Source organism: Thunnus albacares, chromosome 16 (assembly GCF_914725855.1).
Source record: "Thunnus albacares chromosome 16, fThuAlb1.1, whole genome shotgun sequence".
NCBI classification, from domain to species: domain Eukaryota; kingdom Metazoa; phylum Chordata; class Actinopteri; order Scombriformes; family Scombridae; genus Thunnus; species Thunnus albacares.
The window spans coordinates 25134757-25148519 of record NC_058121.1 but is presented as its reverse complement, the minus strand read 5'-3'; the positions used below and the strand labels follow the sequence as shown (position 1 = coordinate 25148519).

The window sequence follows — 13763 nt, the reverse complement described above, 5'->3', positions numbered from 1 at the left end:
TCAAGAAGAGGAAAGAAACATGAAACATTAGTGGAGTCATACATTTATTTCAAATTTGATAAAATTTGTCTGTTTGTCAAATATGCCTGTCCATTTTTCATCCGAAGATTTCGTTGCTTGATGTGTGATGAACTTGTGTTGTTTATAATTTCAATTGCAACCAGTTCTTCCTCAGACAAATGCTTCATTCTCAGTTTTCCCACCTAAGGTTACACCTGTGTTTATCACTGTAAAGTGTGTGTTGTGCAGAAATGCTTATTTACTCCAAGAACCTAAGTTGCCTGTTTTAAGTTTGACTCTCAGAACTGACATGACACAGCACACACACACAGAAAAATGTAAAATCCTATACAGACAGCTCCTCCTGGACTCACTTCTGGACTCCTGCTGCGCCCTGGTGGTGAACAGTTGCAGCTGCACCAGGACCCCAGTGCTCTAGAGCCCAATTGGATGGGTCCCAAAAGGTCACGAGTCCAAATCTTGAGCTGTGTGAGAGGGATTTGTCGTTTTTTCATCAATGTCACCATCAATTAATGGCCTGAAAGTGACTCTGTTTGAGAAACAGCTTAAAGCCTCACTGAGAGAAGAGCTGCAGCCGACACACTTACATCATAAAAACATCCTCAGCCGAAGTCGAACTGTGATGACAAGACTTTTAACACTTTGTTAACAAACTCTTTGTTTTAATATCCTAGAATCAGGATAAGGTCATGAATGGGAAGATTAACATCTCACTTTAGAGCCAAAGAAATGTCCAAATTTGATCATGGCTCTCTGTAGTTTTGCTTCATTTTAAGTGTGAAACACATGAAACACATTACTGCATTAATTGTTGTCTCCCATTCTTGCTGTACATTTTATTGCAGATATTATCTTTGACTGCTTTGACTTTGACTTATAATTGAGTCTTGACATTCTTACTTTGGTACGGGGTTTCTGTTCTTCCTCCACCTCTTTCAGTTGGATGCATTGTTATTGTTGGAAACAGAACTGAACTGTGTGAAGAGTCAGAGTCACACTGTGAACATGTGTTTACAGCAACTCTGATACATTCTGTGTGTGACTTGCCTCAGTGTCTTTGTGTGTCTTAATATGTAAAAACCAGCACGATATTCATACAAAAAAAAAAAAAAAAACTCACCAAACTTGTGGCAACTTCCCTCAGCAGTGACAGCGGCGACACGGATGTTTTGATCTGCGTGTGTTATTCGTGTGGCCCTCCGCCTCATGCTGCGACATTCAAACAGAGCTGCGTGTCATTAGCCTGGGAGATCTTTGGCAGCCACATGAAAGCCGGTTGATCAGCGGCAGTGGTGGTGGCGGCTCCCCGGGGGGCCGTCTGCTCGCATCCCTGCACCGGAGGGCGTGCATAGGCCTGCGGCCGCCGCCCCTGCGTCTCTTGTTTCTCAAACAGGAGGCTGTTTAGCAGCCGACTTACAAATGACCTGGGTTGGTCTAGTTGGAAGTGAGGCGGAGAGGGGGCGGCTTAACATCGGCAGGGCGCTCACACAGCTCATTACTCAGACGGATAATACAGTCGGGGGGGGGGGGGGGCAAAAGACGACAGGGAGGAGAAGTAACTAATGAGAAAAAGAGCAGATACTAAACGAGGGAATTATGAGCCTCCTCATCAGCTTCTCCGCTCCTCATTTTTCACTCAGAGATGCTACTGCTGCAGGAGGAGATTCACCTGAGCAGAGCAGGAAGAGACCTGCTTCAACTGTTCAAACAGACAACACATGCTCCCTCATTCATTTCAATGAGACCACTGTGCAGGCAAAGCGGGGGTGCCATCACAGAGGGCACTGACAAAAAAACACCCAGTCATCCAGCAGAAATGTTGAACTTGACTCAACTTTTGCTGTAAAGTATTGCAGCATCACCCGACAACGTACTGAAGGGGCTAATCAGATACGTGCATGTCCGCATTCCTGGTAGATGAAGGTACGGTCACGTTACACGACCATCCTGCAGATATTAGCTTTCACTAACTTCAACTGAAGCGTTTACAACTGAAAAATGTATCATGTGTCTGTAGTTTTGATGCAGTCTCCTGCAGGTCAGAATTCAACTTAATCTTTCTTTTTTTTCCAATCGAAGGACATTTATTTAGACATTTGAGTCCTCAAAAGCAAATAAAGGGTTAATAGTAGTTTAAAAGTAGTTTAATGCTGACCAAGTATATCAGGCTGCAGCACATATAGAACAATGTAAATGTTCTCAAACTGGAACACATACCAAAAATGACCTTTAACAAAAACTGTCAACAAATCCTCTTAAATTAGTTTTGCTTATAGTAAGGTAGAGCAGCATTAATGAAAATAAATCAATAAATAACTGGAAAAATCTTTAAACAATAGATAATACTATTTCACTGAACAAGATATTGTCCATAAACACTAAATACCATGTTAAACCATATTCTTGTACTTATTCAACACATTATTTTTGAACATAATTCAAAAAAATATTGTTTGATTTACACATTTTTAATTATTTCTCAAATTTGTTCTATAATTTCACCCTTTTAACAGAAATACATCTGTTTTTCAAATGTGTTACAGTTGAAACAATGTTGTTATTTGTGTAACCTGACTATTAAATTAATAGCCTGACTGAAAAATTGGATCCAAATTAATAAAAGAAACACTGAGGCATGTTTGGAAATAGAGTCATTATTCACTTTGGGGCTGTTTTGTTCTGAAGGCTAATGAGACCGTACGTTCAAAATCACCACAATCGCTCTCAGGTCACCTTTAAAAACATCAACGAGGTTGTTCACAGATTATTTAAGAGTTTTAAGGTTCTAATCAGACAAAACACAAAGAGAATTTCAGTGGCTGCAATTTCACTGGGTTGCCTGCGGTTTATTTTATCACCTGTGGTTCCATTGATTTGTGAACAGCATTGAGAACAGCAGGTGCTCAAATATCACCACCAGAAACAATAAAATGAACTGATTTTGGTTCTGGTTGTTTGAGAGTGAGAGTCCATCATCTGCATCTGCTCATCAATGTCATGTGACTAGGACCATGTTGTTTCCACTCAGGTTTTTCAAGCTTCTTCATGTATGGATTAGGGATGTGCAGAGATCCCAGTATTTGTATTTGTATCTGTATTTGTTGAGGCAGCAAAACTATTTGTATCTCTATTTGTATTCAAATAAAAGTGGAAAGAGGCTTAAAAATCCTGTTTTGTTTTTATTACACTTTTAATTTTAGAAAATTAAAGTGTTATAAGAAGAATTCTTACAAAGTAAGTCCCTACACCGGGTTTTGAACTGGAGTCTCCCAGATCATAGACGACTGCGCTGACTACTGAGCTAAAACTTTACTCATCACCTCCTTGCAGACAGACCTCTACCTATTTATACATCCATAACACAGAGACAGCACACCATGTAACATGTAGTAGAACTTCAAAGGTGATTATTGCTTTGCATTTTTCAATTATTGCCTATTTTATACAACCTAATTTTGTGGAAAGGAGAAGGGGAACAACAGGTTATGGAGAGTCCCTTTGGAGCACTTTGCATGTGTTAGTAGCTCAGCTTTATCTCTGGGGAACACCCCCAACAAATAATTTTTAAAATATTTGTATGAAAGAAATATTCGTGTAAAACCTACTATTTGTGCTTTGCCGAATAATGTATTTGTATTCGGGCACACCCCTAGTATGGATGCCTTTAAAGGAGATTACATGCAGCTGCATTGAGTATACTGGTATTTGCATTGTTGTCACAGCTTCCACTGTCTTGAAAGTATCAATAACTTACATATAAAAAATCAGTTTGTGTCTTTTTTTTTATGGAGAATGAGTCACATGTAGGTAAAACATAAATCAGATTAGAGAAGGTTAAAAGACTTTATCTCATATAACAAGCTAAGTTTCCATCCAAACATGGCGCAAAATTTAACTGAAAGAGATCATTCGAATTAATACTTGTTTCCATCCACTGCTGTTTTGCAAATATTTGGTGTTGGTTCATCAAGATAAAAAGCTGCTGGTGTTATTTTTCCAGTCCGTACCATTTAACCATTTCAGCAGAAGAGGATGAAATGAGATGACATCATTAAAATTTCTGTTTGTTTCATTATTAATTTGAGGAACGTTACAGTCTCTTCATCGCTCCACACGGATCTGATGTCTTCGTCTCCTCAGTGGGTGTTTAATTCACATGCTTCATGTACTGTCACTAAATCTGTTTCCATTGCACTTTGTCACATTCTCCTTTAACTGATATGACAACTTTTCCACTTCAGCATAAAAACTTTTTTGGCAATATTTTGAGATTTTTTTCTGTATTTCGACTGGTTGTTTTATGCGCACATTGAAAATCCTGATAAAAACAAGTGCATGGAAAGACACCTACAGAGAAAAATCACAGAGAGAAAGATTTTATCATTGTTAGCGTTTAGCATTTCCATGTTTGTCCATATCTTTGGTGTAAGATATCAGTGAGCTGCAGTGTGAACACAGACGAGGCGGTCTGACACATTACAGCTGAGCAGAGATTAAAGTAAACTCTTTGTTGAGAAAGAGTCCCACAGTAAAATGTAATTGGTGCCTCGCAGCAGGACATCAAATGCTAACGCTGCCTTGAAACATTAATAAACAACAAACATCAGTCCTATACATTTCAAAATCAGGATAACTCACATACTGGTCTGTAGAAATGCCTTTAATAAGTGTATGTCAGCATAGGAAAAAACTACACTGAATGTTTAATCACCTCTGCTTGGCAAATAAGCCATTTAAAGAAAAGAAAAAAAGACGGCAATTGAGGACGGTCTTTAGATCAAAAGCTATATTTCGAATCCAGAACATTTGCTTTGGGGCGGCTGCGTCGCCTTCCAATTTGTCAGGAGCGACAACTGAGCCGCTTTTAGTTGGACTACGTAAAACTGCCTCCCAGGGGGCACTGGGGCAGACCACCAACGCTTTTCAGCCACCATGCTGCGTCAACAGAGCAAAACAAAAGCACAAAGCTGCAGCAGGGACACTTTGTAGCTCTGCTTTAATGTGGCGGCCGGTCGCCTGCCCCGCTGACGGGCGACCTCGTCCTCCTGGAGGCGACACAAACACTGCAAAGCATCGCTGTGCTGAGGGATAAACATTCAGTCTTCCATCCTGAGCAGGGCTATGTTGGTGTTTTTTTTTTTACATTTTATTAATTGACAACAAAACACACATTCTTTAAACTTCTGCTGAGCATTTAAAACCATCCCTTCAGTGTTTAGACAGTCAACATTTAACTATATTTAATTTAATCTTATGTTTTTGTCAAAGTTGCCTAATTGTCGCATGGGAGTGAAGCTGCAAACAGGTAAAATTCTCAAAATCGTCCATCGTTGTCTGTTCTTGTTGGAGGAATATCCAACATCCATGACTTGAGACCCATTTTGATATAAGAAGCTACTTAATTTGTTTTTGTTTTCTGCATTTGGGCTTCCATAACTACAGCAGCAAAAAAAGAGTTTTCCCAACCGCATTTCCAGAGCTTAATCTCAAAAACTGGCAAATGCACACAATGTGAAGTTCATGAGGTAACACATGTAAAAGCACCAGTATGTTCCTTTAATTTCTTCCTACCAATGCTGAGATGTTATTTGATATTTTTATTCAAAATGCATTTTGAAATTAGTAACTAAAGTCCACCCTCATGTTTCCATGTTCTGCAGAAAATGTCCAGGGGTTAACGAATAAAACACACTAACCTCATCTGTGGTAAAAATAAAATAAAATGCTTGTATTCTATGTGGTAAGGAGACCATTGATGTGTCTGTTTTTATGTGATTTGGATTATAGCACCAGATGAGCTGCTGACACCAGCCTCTATATGAGACCTTTGTTCTATTATTCTCTCTTTTGGTGAATATTTGGCCAAGAATATGTGACATCACATCCTGATATTTGTAGATTTTTTTTCACCAAGCTAAAATATCAAGAATAAATATCAGATTTTGGTGTCTTTCCCTCAGAATTAAATGTGATATATTTATAATATGAATAAACGTTTGAAATTAATGTTCAGAAATTACACAACAAAATTCCCTCAGTGAAGAGGAAACACAAAAACAGATTTCTACACCCAAAGGTGCACAAAGACCGAGCAAAATGCATTGCAACAACAGGAAATGTTGGGATTTTGTGGAGGAACAGTTCTCACTTTTGTTAATATGAATGAAACAATTGTGGAGAAACAGGTGATAAGTAAGCCTCAAAAATTAAAGACCAAACCAAAACCTACAAGTTGTATTAATGGCAAGTACATAGGACCAAATACTCCTTAGTAATGTTTTAGTGTGAAGATCTTCATCAGGTAGCAATTATTTCAGAATGATTTTAAAATGAATCATAGCTGATGAAGATCTACTGACTGAAACGGGAGAGTGTGCCAGAAGCTAATTGTTTCCTACTGAAGACGTACATTTTTAAAAACGGATCACAGATATGTAGTGTTATAAAAAGTCTCAGTAATTTCCTAAAACAGCTGGGCACTGTAGTTTTTGGCAAACATCACTCAGACAGGAGGAAATAATGTATTTGTTGTGGACTATTTTCAGCAGCGGATGAATCCACGTGCTCTAGTGAGTCTGGTAGCAGGACGGTGTGTGTGGGAGTCATAATAAACTACAGTCTACAGTTCTACGGCACAGAGGAATAAGATGTATCAGGCTTTACATACACACAACAAGAACAATCTAAATTATCATCAGCTTTACTCCTTTAACATGAGGCCAAAACAGGATGTTACAGCTACAGCATTAGAGTAGAATGTGGGTTTCAATAATCACAAGGGGAAAACAAGTCTTTTGCCCTTTATGTACCTGCACACTTGTCACCTTTTGGCAAAATTCGACTTTTTTATTAAACATATGGCACCCTCATGATTTATGTAGATCGGACACATCTCAATGCAGGACATTGCCTGATCTTGTGTTTGTAATGCAAACCATTACCTTGTCCAAAGTGAGCTATCTAAACTTATCGAATAGCTTTGTCAGGCCCATCCAAATTATCAATCGCCTAATCGTTGCTGCTCTTGCAAACAGCTCTTGCAAACATCATCCCTGTTGTTTTCTGTGTAATATCCAACACAGCGGTGGCATCTTGACCCGTTTTAACTCCTCAGAAAATCACATTTTTTAACCCACTTGAGTTAAAAAGCCCGTCTTTACCTTTAAATCATGTTGTATTATGCCATTAAAAAACACCTTGAGTGTTACCTTGAGTTGAGTAACGTGACCTCAGACATTTTTGCAGACCTGCAGGGTGACAAACAGAAAGCAGGCTGGAATCTGTTAGTCCGAGGTCCAATTAAACTCCATTAACTGGATTCCATCAAAAGGCTGTTAGCATTCCCCTCCCTCCGACCCGCCCGCTACACAGTAACAGAGGCCTTCCTTTCTTCAGCGTGGCGGCTGTGACCGAGCCGAGGTCACGGCTAATCCTTAGGGGGGGGTTCTCGCTTTGTCTTGTCACAACCAGGGGGGTCAGAGGCTCTGAAAGGCCGCGGCTCAGTTTAACATCTATTAGCAGAAAGCTGCGACTCCCACAGAGATGCTCCTATTGGCTGCTGGGGCTCAGGGCAACTGTGTGTGTGTGTGTGTTTGTGTTTGTTTGGAGGCTGAAGACATTGTGCTTAAAGTGGTGCAGACACTAAATTTTTTTATTATTCTTCAACGATGTGTTAACTCACTCTTTTAATTGTCCTTTTTGCGCAGCAAAAACATGACTCGTATGCTTACATGCAGATCAATCGATCTGAATGTGATTTTCTGTTATTCATATACAGTTATGATGTTGGATATCTATGTTAAACCTGGTCAAAGTTACGAAACTTGAGGTTAACATTATGTAGAAATATTCGCTTCTAGTCAAAAGCCAGGGCTTCAACCTGCTCTGAATGCTTTGTCTGTAACGTTTTTTTCTACCCGACATTTTTTTCTACCTTGTTGATGAGCTGACGTCGGCTCGTCACACGTGTCCATAAACGGACATCCATTCTGTAGCTTTTGTTGCTAAGGTTGTTGCTAAGGTTTTTCCATTTGTTGTTTGCATTGTCCACTCAGACAACAGATTGGATTTTGGTTCGAACATGTACAGATGTATTTGAGAAGTTGACTTTATGAGTAAATAACAAGAAAAAGGTTTTTTGAGGTAGCCTCCGGAGCCACCAGAACTCTCCCGTGGGGTAGCCTCCAGGAGCTAACCAATCAGAATAGAGCATGCTCATCAGGGGTCTTAAAGTGACAGGAGCTAAAACAGCCTGTTTCAGACAGAGGCTGAACTGAGGGGCTGCATAAAGGACCAGTAGAAGATAAATAAGGAGTTATTAACTGTAAATCATGCAAAGATATTCCAGTCGAGCCCCAGAATAAACATATAGGCCTGAAAATGTGCAGAATATGTTCTCTTTAAGTATAGCAAATAAGGATTATAAGCCTACAATACAGGTGTTTTGAAATTAAAGTGGATGACTCTTTACAAGATGATTAAATTTCAACTTTATTATAAAAGAGACAACATTGATTGCAGCTGTAAGTTCTTCAACTACCCGTCTTTTATCATCGCTCTCTTTTCTCATTTCCTTCACACTCATTCAATGCTGAAAAATGTTTCATTCACACATTGTAACAGCTACAGTCAGGCTGATTCGTCCATGCGTGGTTGAATCACCAGCTCAGGGAAACCCGTCCGCTCATCCAGCTCCCGGGTGAACTGCAGGTCGACCGCCTCGCCGACAACCACCTCAGCTGTGGTGAACACCTCCAGATCCCCCATCACATGACCACCGACTGTCTTGCCTTCGACGTCAGACAGGCAGATGTGGACGTGGGCATCCCGGTTCAGCGTGCCGACCAGGGAGACGATCTCATACCGCCCGCTGAGGTGGATCACCTGAGGGACACCATGATGTGAAAACAACAGCTTTTTTCCACGGCCTCCATAACCAGATCCTTAATGAGTCAGGAGCAATCTCCTCTCTTTCATCAGCACACACACACACACACACACACATCACAGGCCTGCACGCTGCTGCCGCGTACCTCATTTGTGTTCGTCGCCGTGGCGTTTGCCAGCCGGAGTGTTGCCTTGGTGACGCTGCCCACGCAGGTGATGATGAACGGCGCTCGGAGTCGCCTCTCCTCCACGAACGCCTGAAGAGATCCCAGCAGTTCCTGACCAGGCCCAAACCGGACCACATGGACCTGCAGGGGTGATCCTCCTCCTGCTGAACTCTGGGGAAAAAAAACAAAACAAGTTTAAGTTTATACAGTTTTCTTTCTTTCATTTTACTGTTCTTTGTATTTGATTTTTTAAAACATTTTTTTCTTTTTTACCATTTTACCACAATTTTTTAAAGAATTGTAACTTTTTTAGACCTTTTTGTTTCTCTGAAATAAACCTTTTCAAACAGAAAAACATGCATGAATACCATAAAACTAAAAATAAAAAATAATTATGAGGATGATTGTTGAATGGATTTATTTACCATTAACCTGATACTAAATTAACCGTCATGTGTTGAAGTTAAGTAACTAGTCCTGTTAAATAATGTATCACAGAAGTGTCCAGTTGTTTATTATTTGTACTTTGTCATTTGAGAGCAACTTCCTGAGAAACTTAGAAAAATTTACTTGAGGAGCTTTAGTTTTGTTCTCTGTGTTACACCGTCTGTTATGAGTTAGTCACTGCATACTGCAGCTTTAAACGCTTTCTAAATGAGGTAATACACTGTAAATTTATGAAAGGATATCAGTACAAAGTCAACATGTTGTGATATGTTGCTACTGAAGCTGTAAACAGAATCACATTCCTGCACATGCTCACTGATTTCTGCCTTACACAGAACTACTCTCCTGAGACTGAAAACGTGACCTGTTATTAGTCTTTGGAGCTGTTTCAAAACAAACTAACATGACCAAACTCTTCATAAAGAAGGAACATGTCATCCAGTGCAGCGGTGTGACTGACTGACCTGTTTTTAATACTTTTTGGATAACAGAGGTCTGTGACCATGGGCGTCAACTTGCCTGGGCATTCAGGGCTGTAGCCCCGAAGATTTTGTATCTTCAGTGAAAGGAACAGAGGCAAGACCAGTCAGAGAGGTTTTACAGGAAAATACGTGGAAATACTCGTGTCTTATTGGCTGATAGGTTTTTATCAATTCTTCAAATGATGGGGTTACTATGTCAAATACTAGCTCACACAATCAGTCGGTGTGAAGAAAATGGATACACAAAGATTTTTTACTAGTAAAGAGGTTGAAGCTGAAGCTGAAGCTGAGGTGAACATGATATGAGCAGAAGTTATATACAGCTAGCGTACTTTGCATTGCACTGTAGCCAGCTAAACTGTTAGCAATGATTGCTTAATTGTGCCTCTCTTTGGCTAGCGACACTAAACCAGCTCAATGTCATGTTAGATAGCCAAAAAGTTTTTTTATTTTATTGGTCACCCGAGGCAAGTTTCATGACCAATCCAACTTTTTTCTGGTCATACATTGACAGCTAAGTTACCACAGCTTGCATGAAACAAAACTTTAGTTTATTAGCTTCAGAGAACACAGTTATATTTCTTTCTTTTCTTTTAATTGCAAATAAATTCAGTCATTTCATTTAATCTTAACCTTCTGTCTGTTTCCCTTCTTATATTGAAGCCTGAAAAAGTCGGGTCATAACAATATTGAAGTAGGCAAAATCTAACCAGATATTATAATTTTAAACAGACAGACTTTAGTCATTGTCTATGTTTTCAACTCTTATTCCAGTTTATGCATCTTAACTGGATTTAATTGGATATGTTTTTAGTGTATCTGTTTATGTTTGTATTTAGGCCATATTAGGTTTGATTTCTACACATGTATGTACACAGGTAAGGGGGTGTTTGCCAACTGAAAAGAGGATGAAGAAAAAGAGATTTGGGCGTTTTTAATGTGTTTCACCGTGGGCATATTTCTTGTCAAAAATGAGGTGGAAGCAAATCATTTTCACACTCAATTCTAAAAATTTAGACAGCTCAATGTACACGTTGTGTTGCATTTACACTTTGATGTTTATCTGTCCAACAGCTGTCCGATCAGCTCGAGAAACACAAAGTGGCTCTGTGGAAAAATGGGCTCTAAATGTTTAGAAAAGAAACACAAAAGTGTGTAAATCCAGATTTTTCTTTTTATTCAGTGTGAGTTCAATGTGTGTGTGTGTGTGTTTGTGTGTGGTCCATTCAGATCTTTAACAGGATCAGTGAGCTTAACCAAACACCAGCCTGACCTCCGACCCCGCAGCGGGAGGAGGGAGTCATGTGATCCGACATTAATGAAGCTCACACTGATCCACGGGTTTACAAAGAGCTTTTAGAAAACGAGCCGGAGAGGCAGAGCAAACATCACATCACTTTACATTTATTTACTCTGCATGCTGATCAGTCAGTGTGTGTTTTAGTTAAAATATCAGTCCACTTCAGCATTAACAACCTGCAGAATCTGATGATTTACAGCAGGTCACATTTTATTTAGTTTTTACTGTTTTCCATTGTGAAAGGACCAAAAAATCCTACACACTGTCGATCACTTGTGTTTGCTTTATTAGCGACGTTTCGGTCCTCAGACCTTCATCAGTCAAGATTCATGAATCTTGTGTGCAGGATATTTTTTGGTCCTTTCACTGGCAGTTTACAATCCAATGCACCTGCCCATAAGACTTTCTGGAATTAGAATCTAGAATCTAGAATTCACTATAAGACATTAGATTTCTAGAATGTAAGATAACTCCAAAGTGATTATGATAAAGGCGAGGGACAGCCACTTAGAAATGAGAAAACTCCATATTATACTTTAGAGGTGACGGATGTCTCAAAAAAATTTCAGAGAAAGAGAAGACTCTGTTAGAAAAAATCTAAAACCTTTGGGAGTGTAGAGAGGCAGCAGGTTCAGCGTTGAACAGAAAAACAAGAGATAAGAGACTTAACATCAATTACATTGTAGTTTTTATTAATGTCCTGAACAAAATGAAAGTGAACAAGCTGCAATGTATATCCTTTATCACTCTTATTCACCAAAATGGCTCATAAGCAACTTCAGTTGTTTGTCAGAGATTTGTTTTAGAGTCCGTGTTGAGGATCTGCTGTCTGAAAAGATCTTTGACAAAAAAAAATATTAATAAATTACATTTAGATTGTTCTTTTTTTGTTTCCTCTCTGCAGGTTGTTTTTTGTTCAAATGGGATTTTTCCAAATCCCTGAAAACATGAGGTTTGTCAGTTATGCTCGTATTAAGTTAGGGCTGTTATTTTCTCAATTAATCGATTAATGATTGTTGTTTGGTCTATAAAGTGCCAGAAAATTGTGCAAAAATGTTGATCACTGTTTCCCAAAGCCCAAGATGCAATTTAAAATGTTTTGTTTTGTCTCAACCAACAGTCCACAACTCAGAGATATTCAGCTTACCGTCATAGAAGAAGAAACCACAAAGATTATTTACATTTCAGAAGCTGCAAAGAGAGAATTTTGGCATTTTTTTACATTTAAAAATTACTCAAAAAAATCAATTATCAAAATATTTGCAGATTAATCATCTTTGATGATCTATTAATTGACTAATCATTGCAGCTCTATATTAAATAGGTCAGAGAGACATGTCATGGAGCTAAGGGTGAAATACACTGCATTTTTGCAGATTTTATCTTGTTTATTTTACAGATTTTTCCTCTATTTCAAAAATACATGGAAATGTTAAATAACAAAAATTACAAAAATAGAGTGAATTTACATGTTTAATGTAAAATAACATGAAAAATGTGCACTGTGAATTTCAATTTTTAAAAGGAAATTTTAGTTTTTTCCACATACGTTAAAATACATCTGGAAATGTATAATAATTTTACAAATATTTACTTTTTATTAAATAGATGGGTTAGGGTTAGGGTTATTTAATAGCTGACTATTACATTTAGGTTTATGACTGTAAAAACAATCTTAAAAATTAGATATAATTAGTGACAAGTAACAGTAAAAGAAGAATAGGTTCTGTTAATTTACATAGTGAGGCCTTTTGTTGTGTGGAAATGTGCAGTTTTTATCTTTCTATGGTCTGCCAAAACATTAAAACAAAATATGCCTGAGAAACAATCCTGGTGAGCACATTAGTCACCTCCCGCATGTGTTTTCTCTTCATCTGCTTTTTTAAACAGATGGTATAAAGGGGCTTTTTAAAAATGAAAAGTAATGAGGTGTAAACTCACCATTTCTGCTGTGACTCTGCAGAGACTCTGAGGGACTAAACTCTGACCAGAAACACTCAAGTTAAACATTTACAGTCACATGTGTGGGACGGTTGCAGTTTGGGTGGAACTGAGCATGCTCAGTAAAAAAAAATAAGAAGACTCAACTTACCACTTCCTCCAGAGGTTATTCAGGGTTTCAGTAATTTGTATTCCTGGTCTTTTACTGTCACCTGCTGGTGATTTAAGAGCTCTGAAACTGGAATGCAGAGTTGAGTATTTCATGACTACATTAGACTGCAGCTACTTGTGGGGAGAAAAACATATTTATTCTTTATTCTAAGTATTACTAGTTAAGAAAGACTTTAAAATATCTAAAACATGGCTGAAGATCATCATTATTTATCTGCAAATTTGCAAACCAAAAGGGTCAAGATTTTGAGAAAAATACTAATAGTTTTGTGGCTTTTTTTAAGCTTCAGTTGTGTACATTTTGCATGACTCATTACTCTTACATTTAGCAACAGATGGAGCATTTAT

The 13763-nt window shown here is 38.5% G+C and overlaps 1 protein-coding gene across 1 annotated transcript; it reads right to left on the bottom strand.

Annotated features, from left to right (window-relative positions):
- Window positions 1-8498: 8498 nt before the first annotated feature.
- LOC123000035 (bifunctional protein GlmU-like) lies at window positions 8499-13352 on the bottom strand. Its single transcript, XM_044377473.1, has 3 exons — window positions 13245-13352; window positions 9054-9245; window positions 8499-8904 (listed from the first exon to the last, which is right to left on the bottom strand). The coding sequence occupies exons 1-3, from the start codon at window positions 13311-13313 to the stop codon at window positions 8650-8652; spliced, it is 516 nt and encodes a 171-aa protein (XP_044233408.1). The 5' UTR covers window positions 13314-13352; the 3' UTR covers window positions 8499-8649.
- Window positions 13353-13763: the final 411 nt, after the last annotated feature.

Bases quoted from the DNA above. Each gene is read 5' to 3' on its own strand.
- LOC123000035 (XM_044377473.1), bottom strand. From the start codon at position 13,313: ATGTTTAACTTGAGTGTTTCTGGTCAGAGTTTAGTCCCTCAGAGTCTC. The intron at 9,246-13,244 runs GTGAGTTTACAC...TTTTTTCCCCAG, and splicing joins GCAGAGTCACAGCAGAAATG to AGTTCAGCAGGAGGAGGATC. The intron at 8,905-9,053 runs GTACGCGGCAGC...GGTGTCCCTCAG, and splicing joins CGGCGACGAACACAAATGAG to GTGATCCACCTCAGCGGGCG.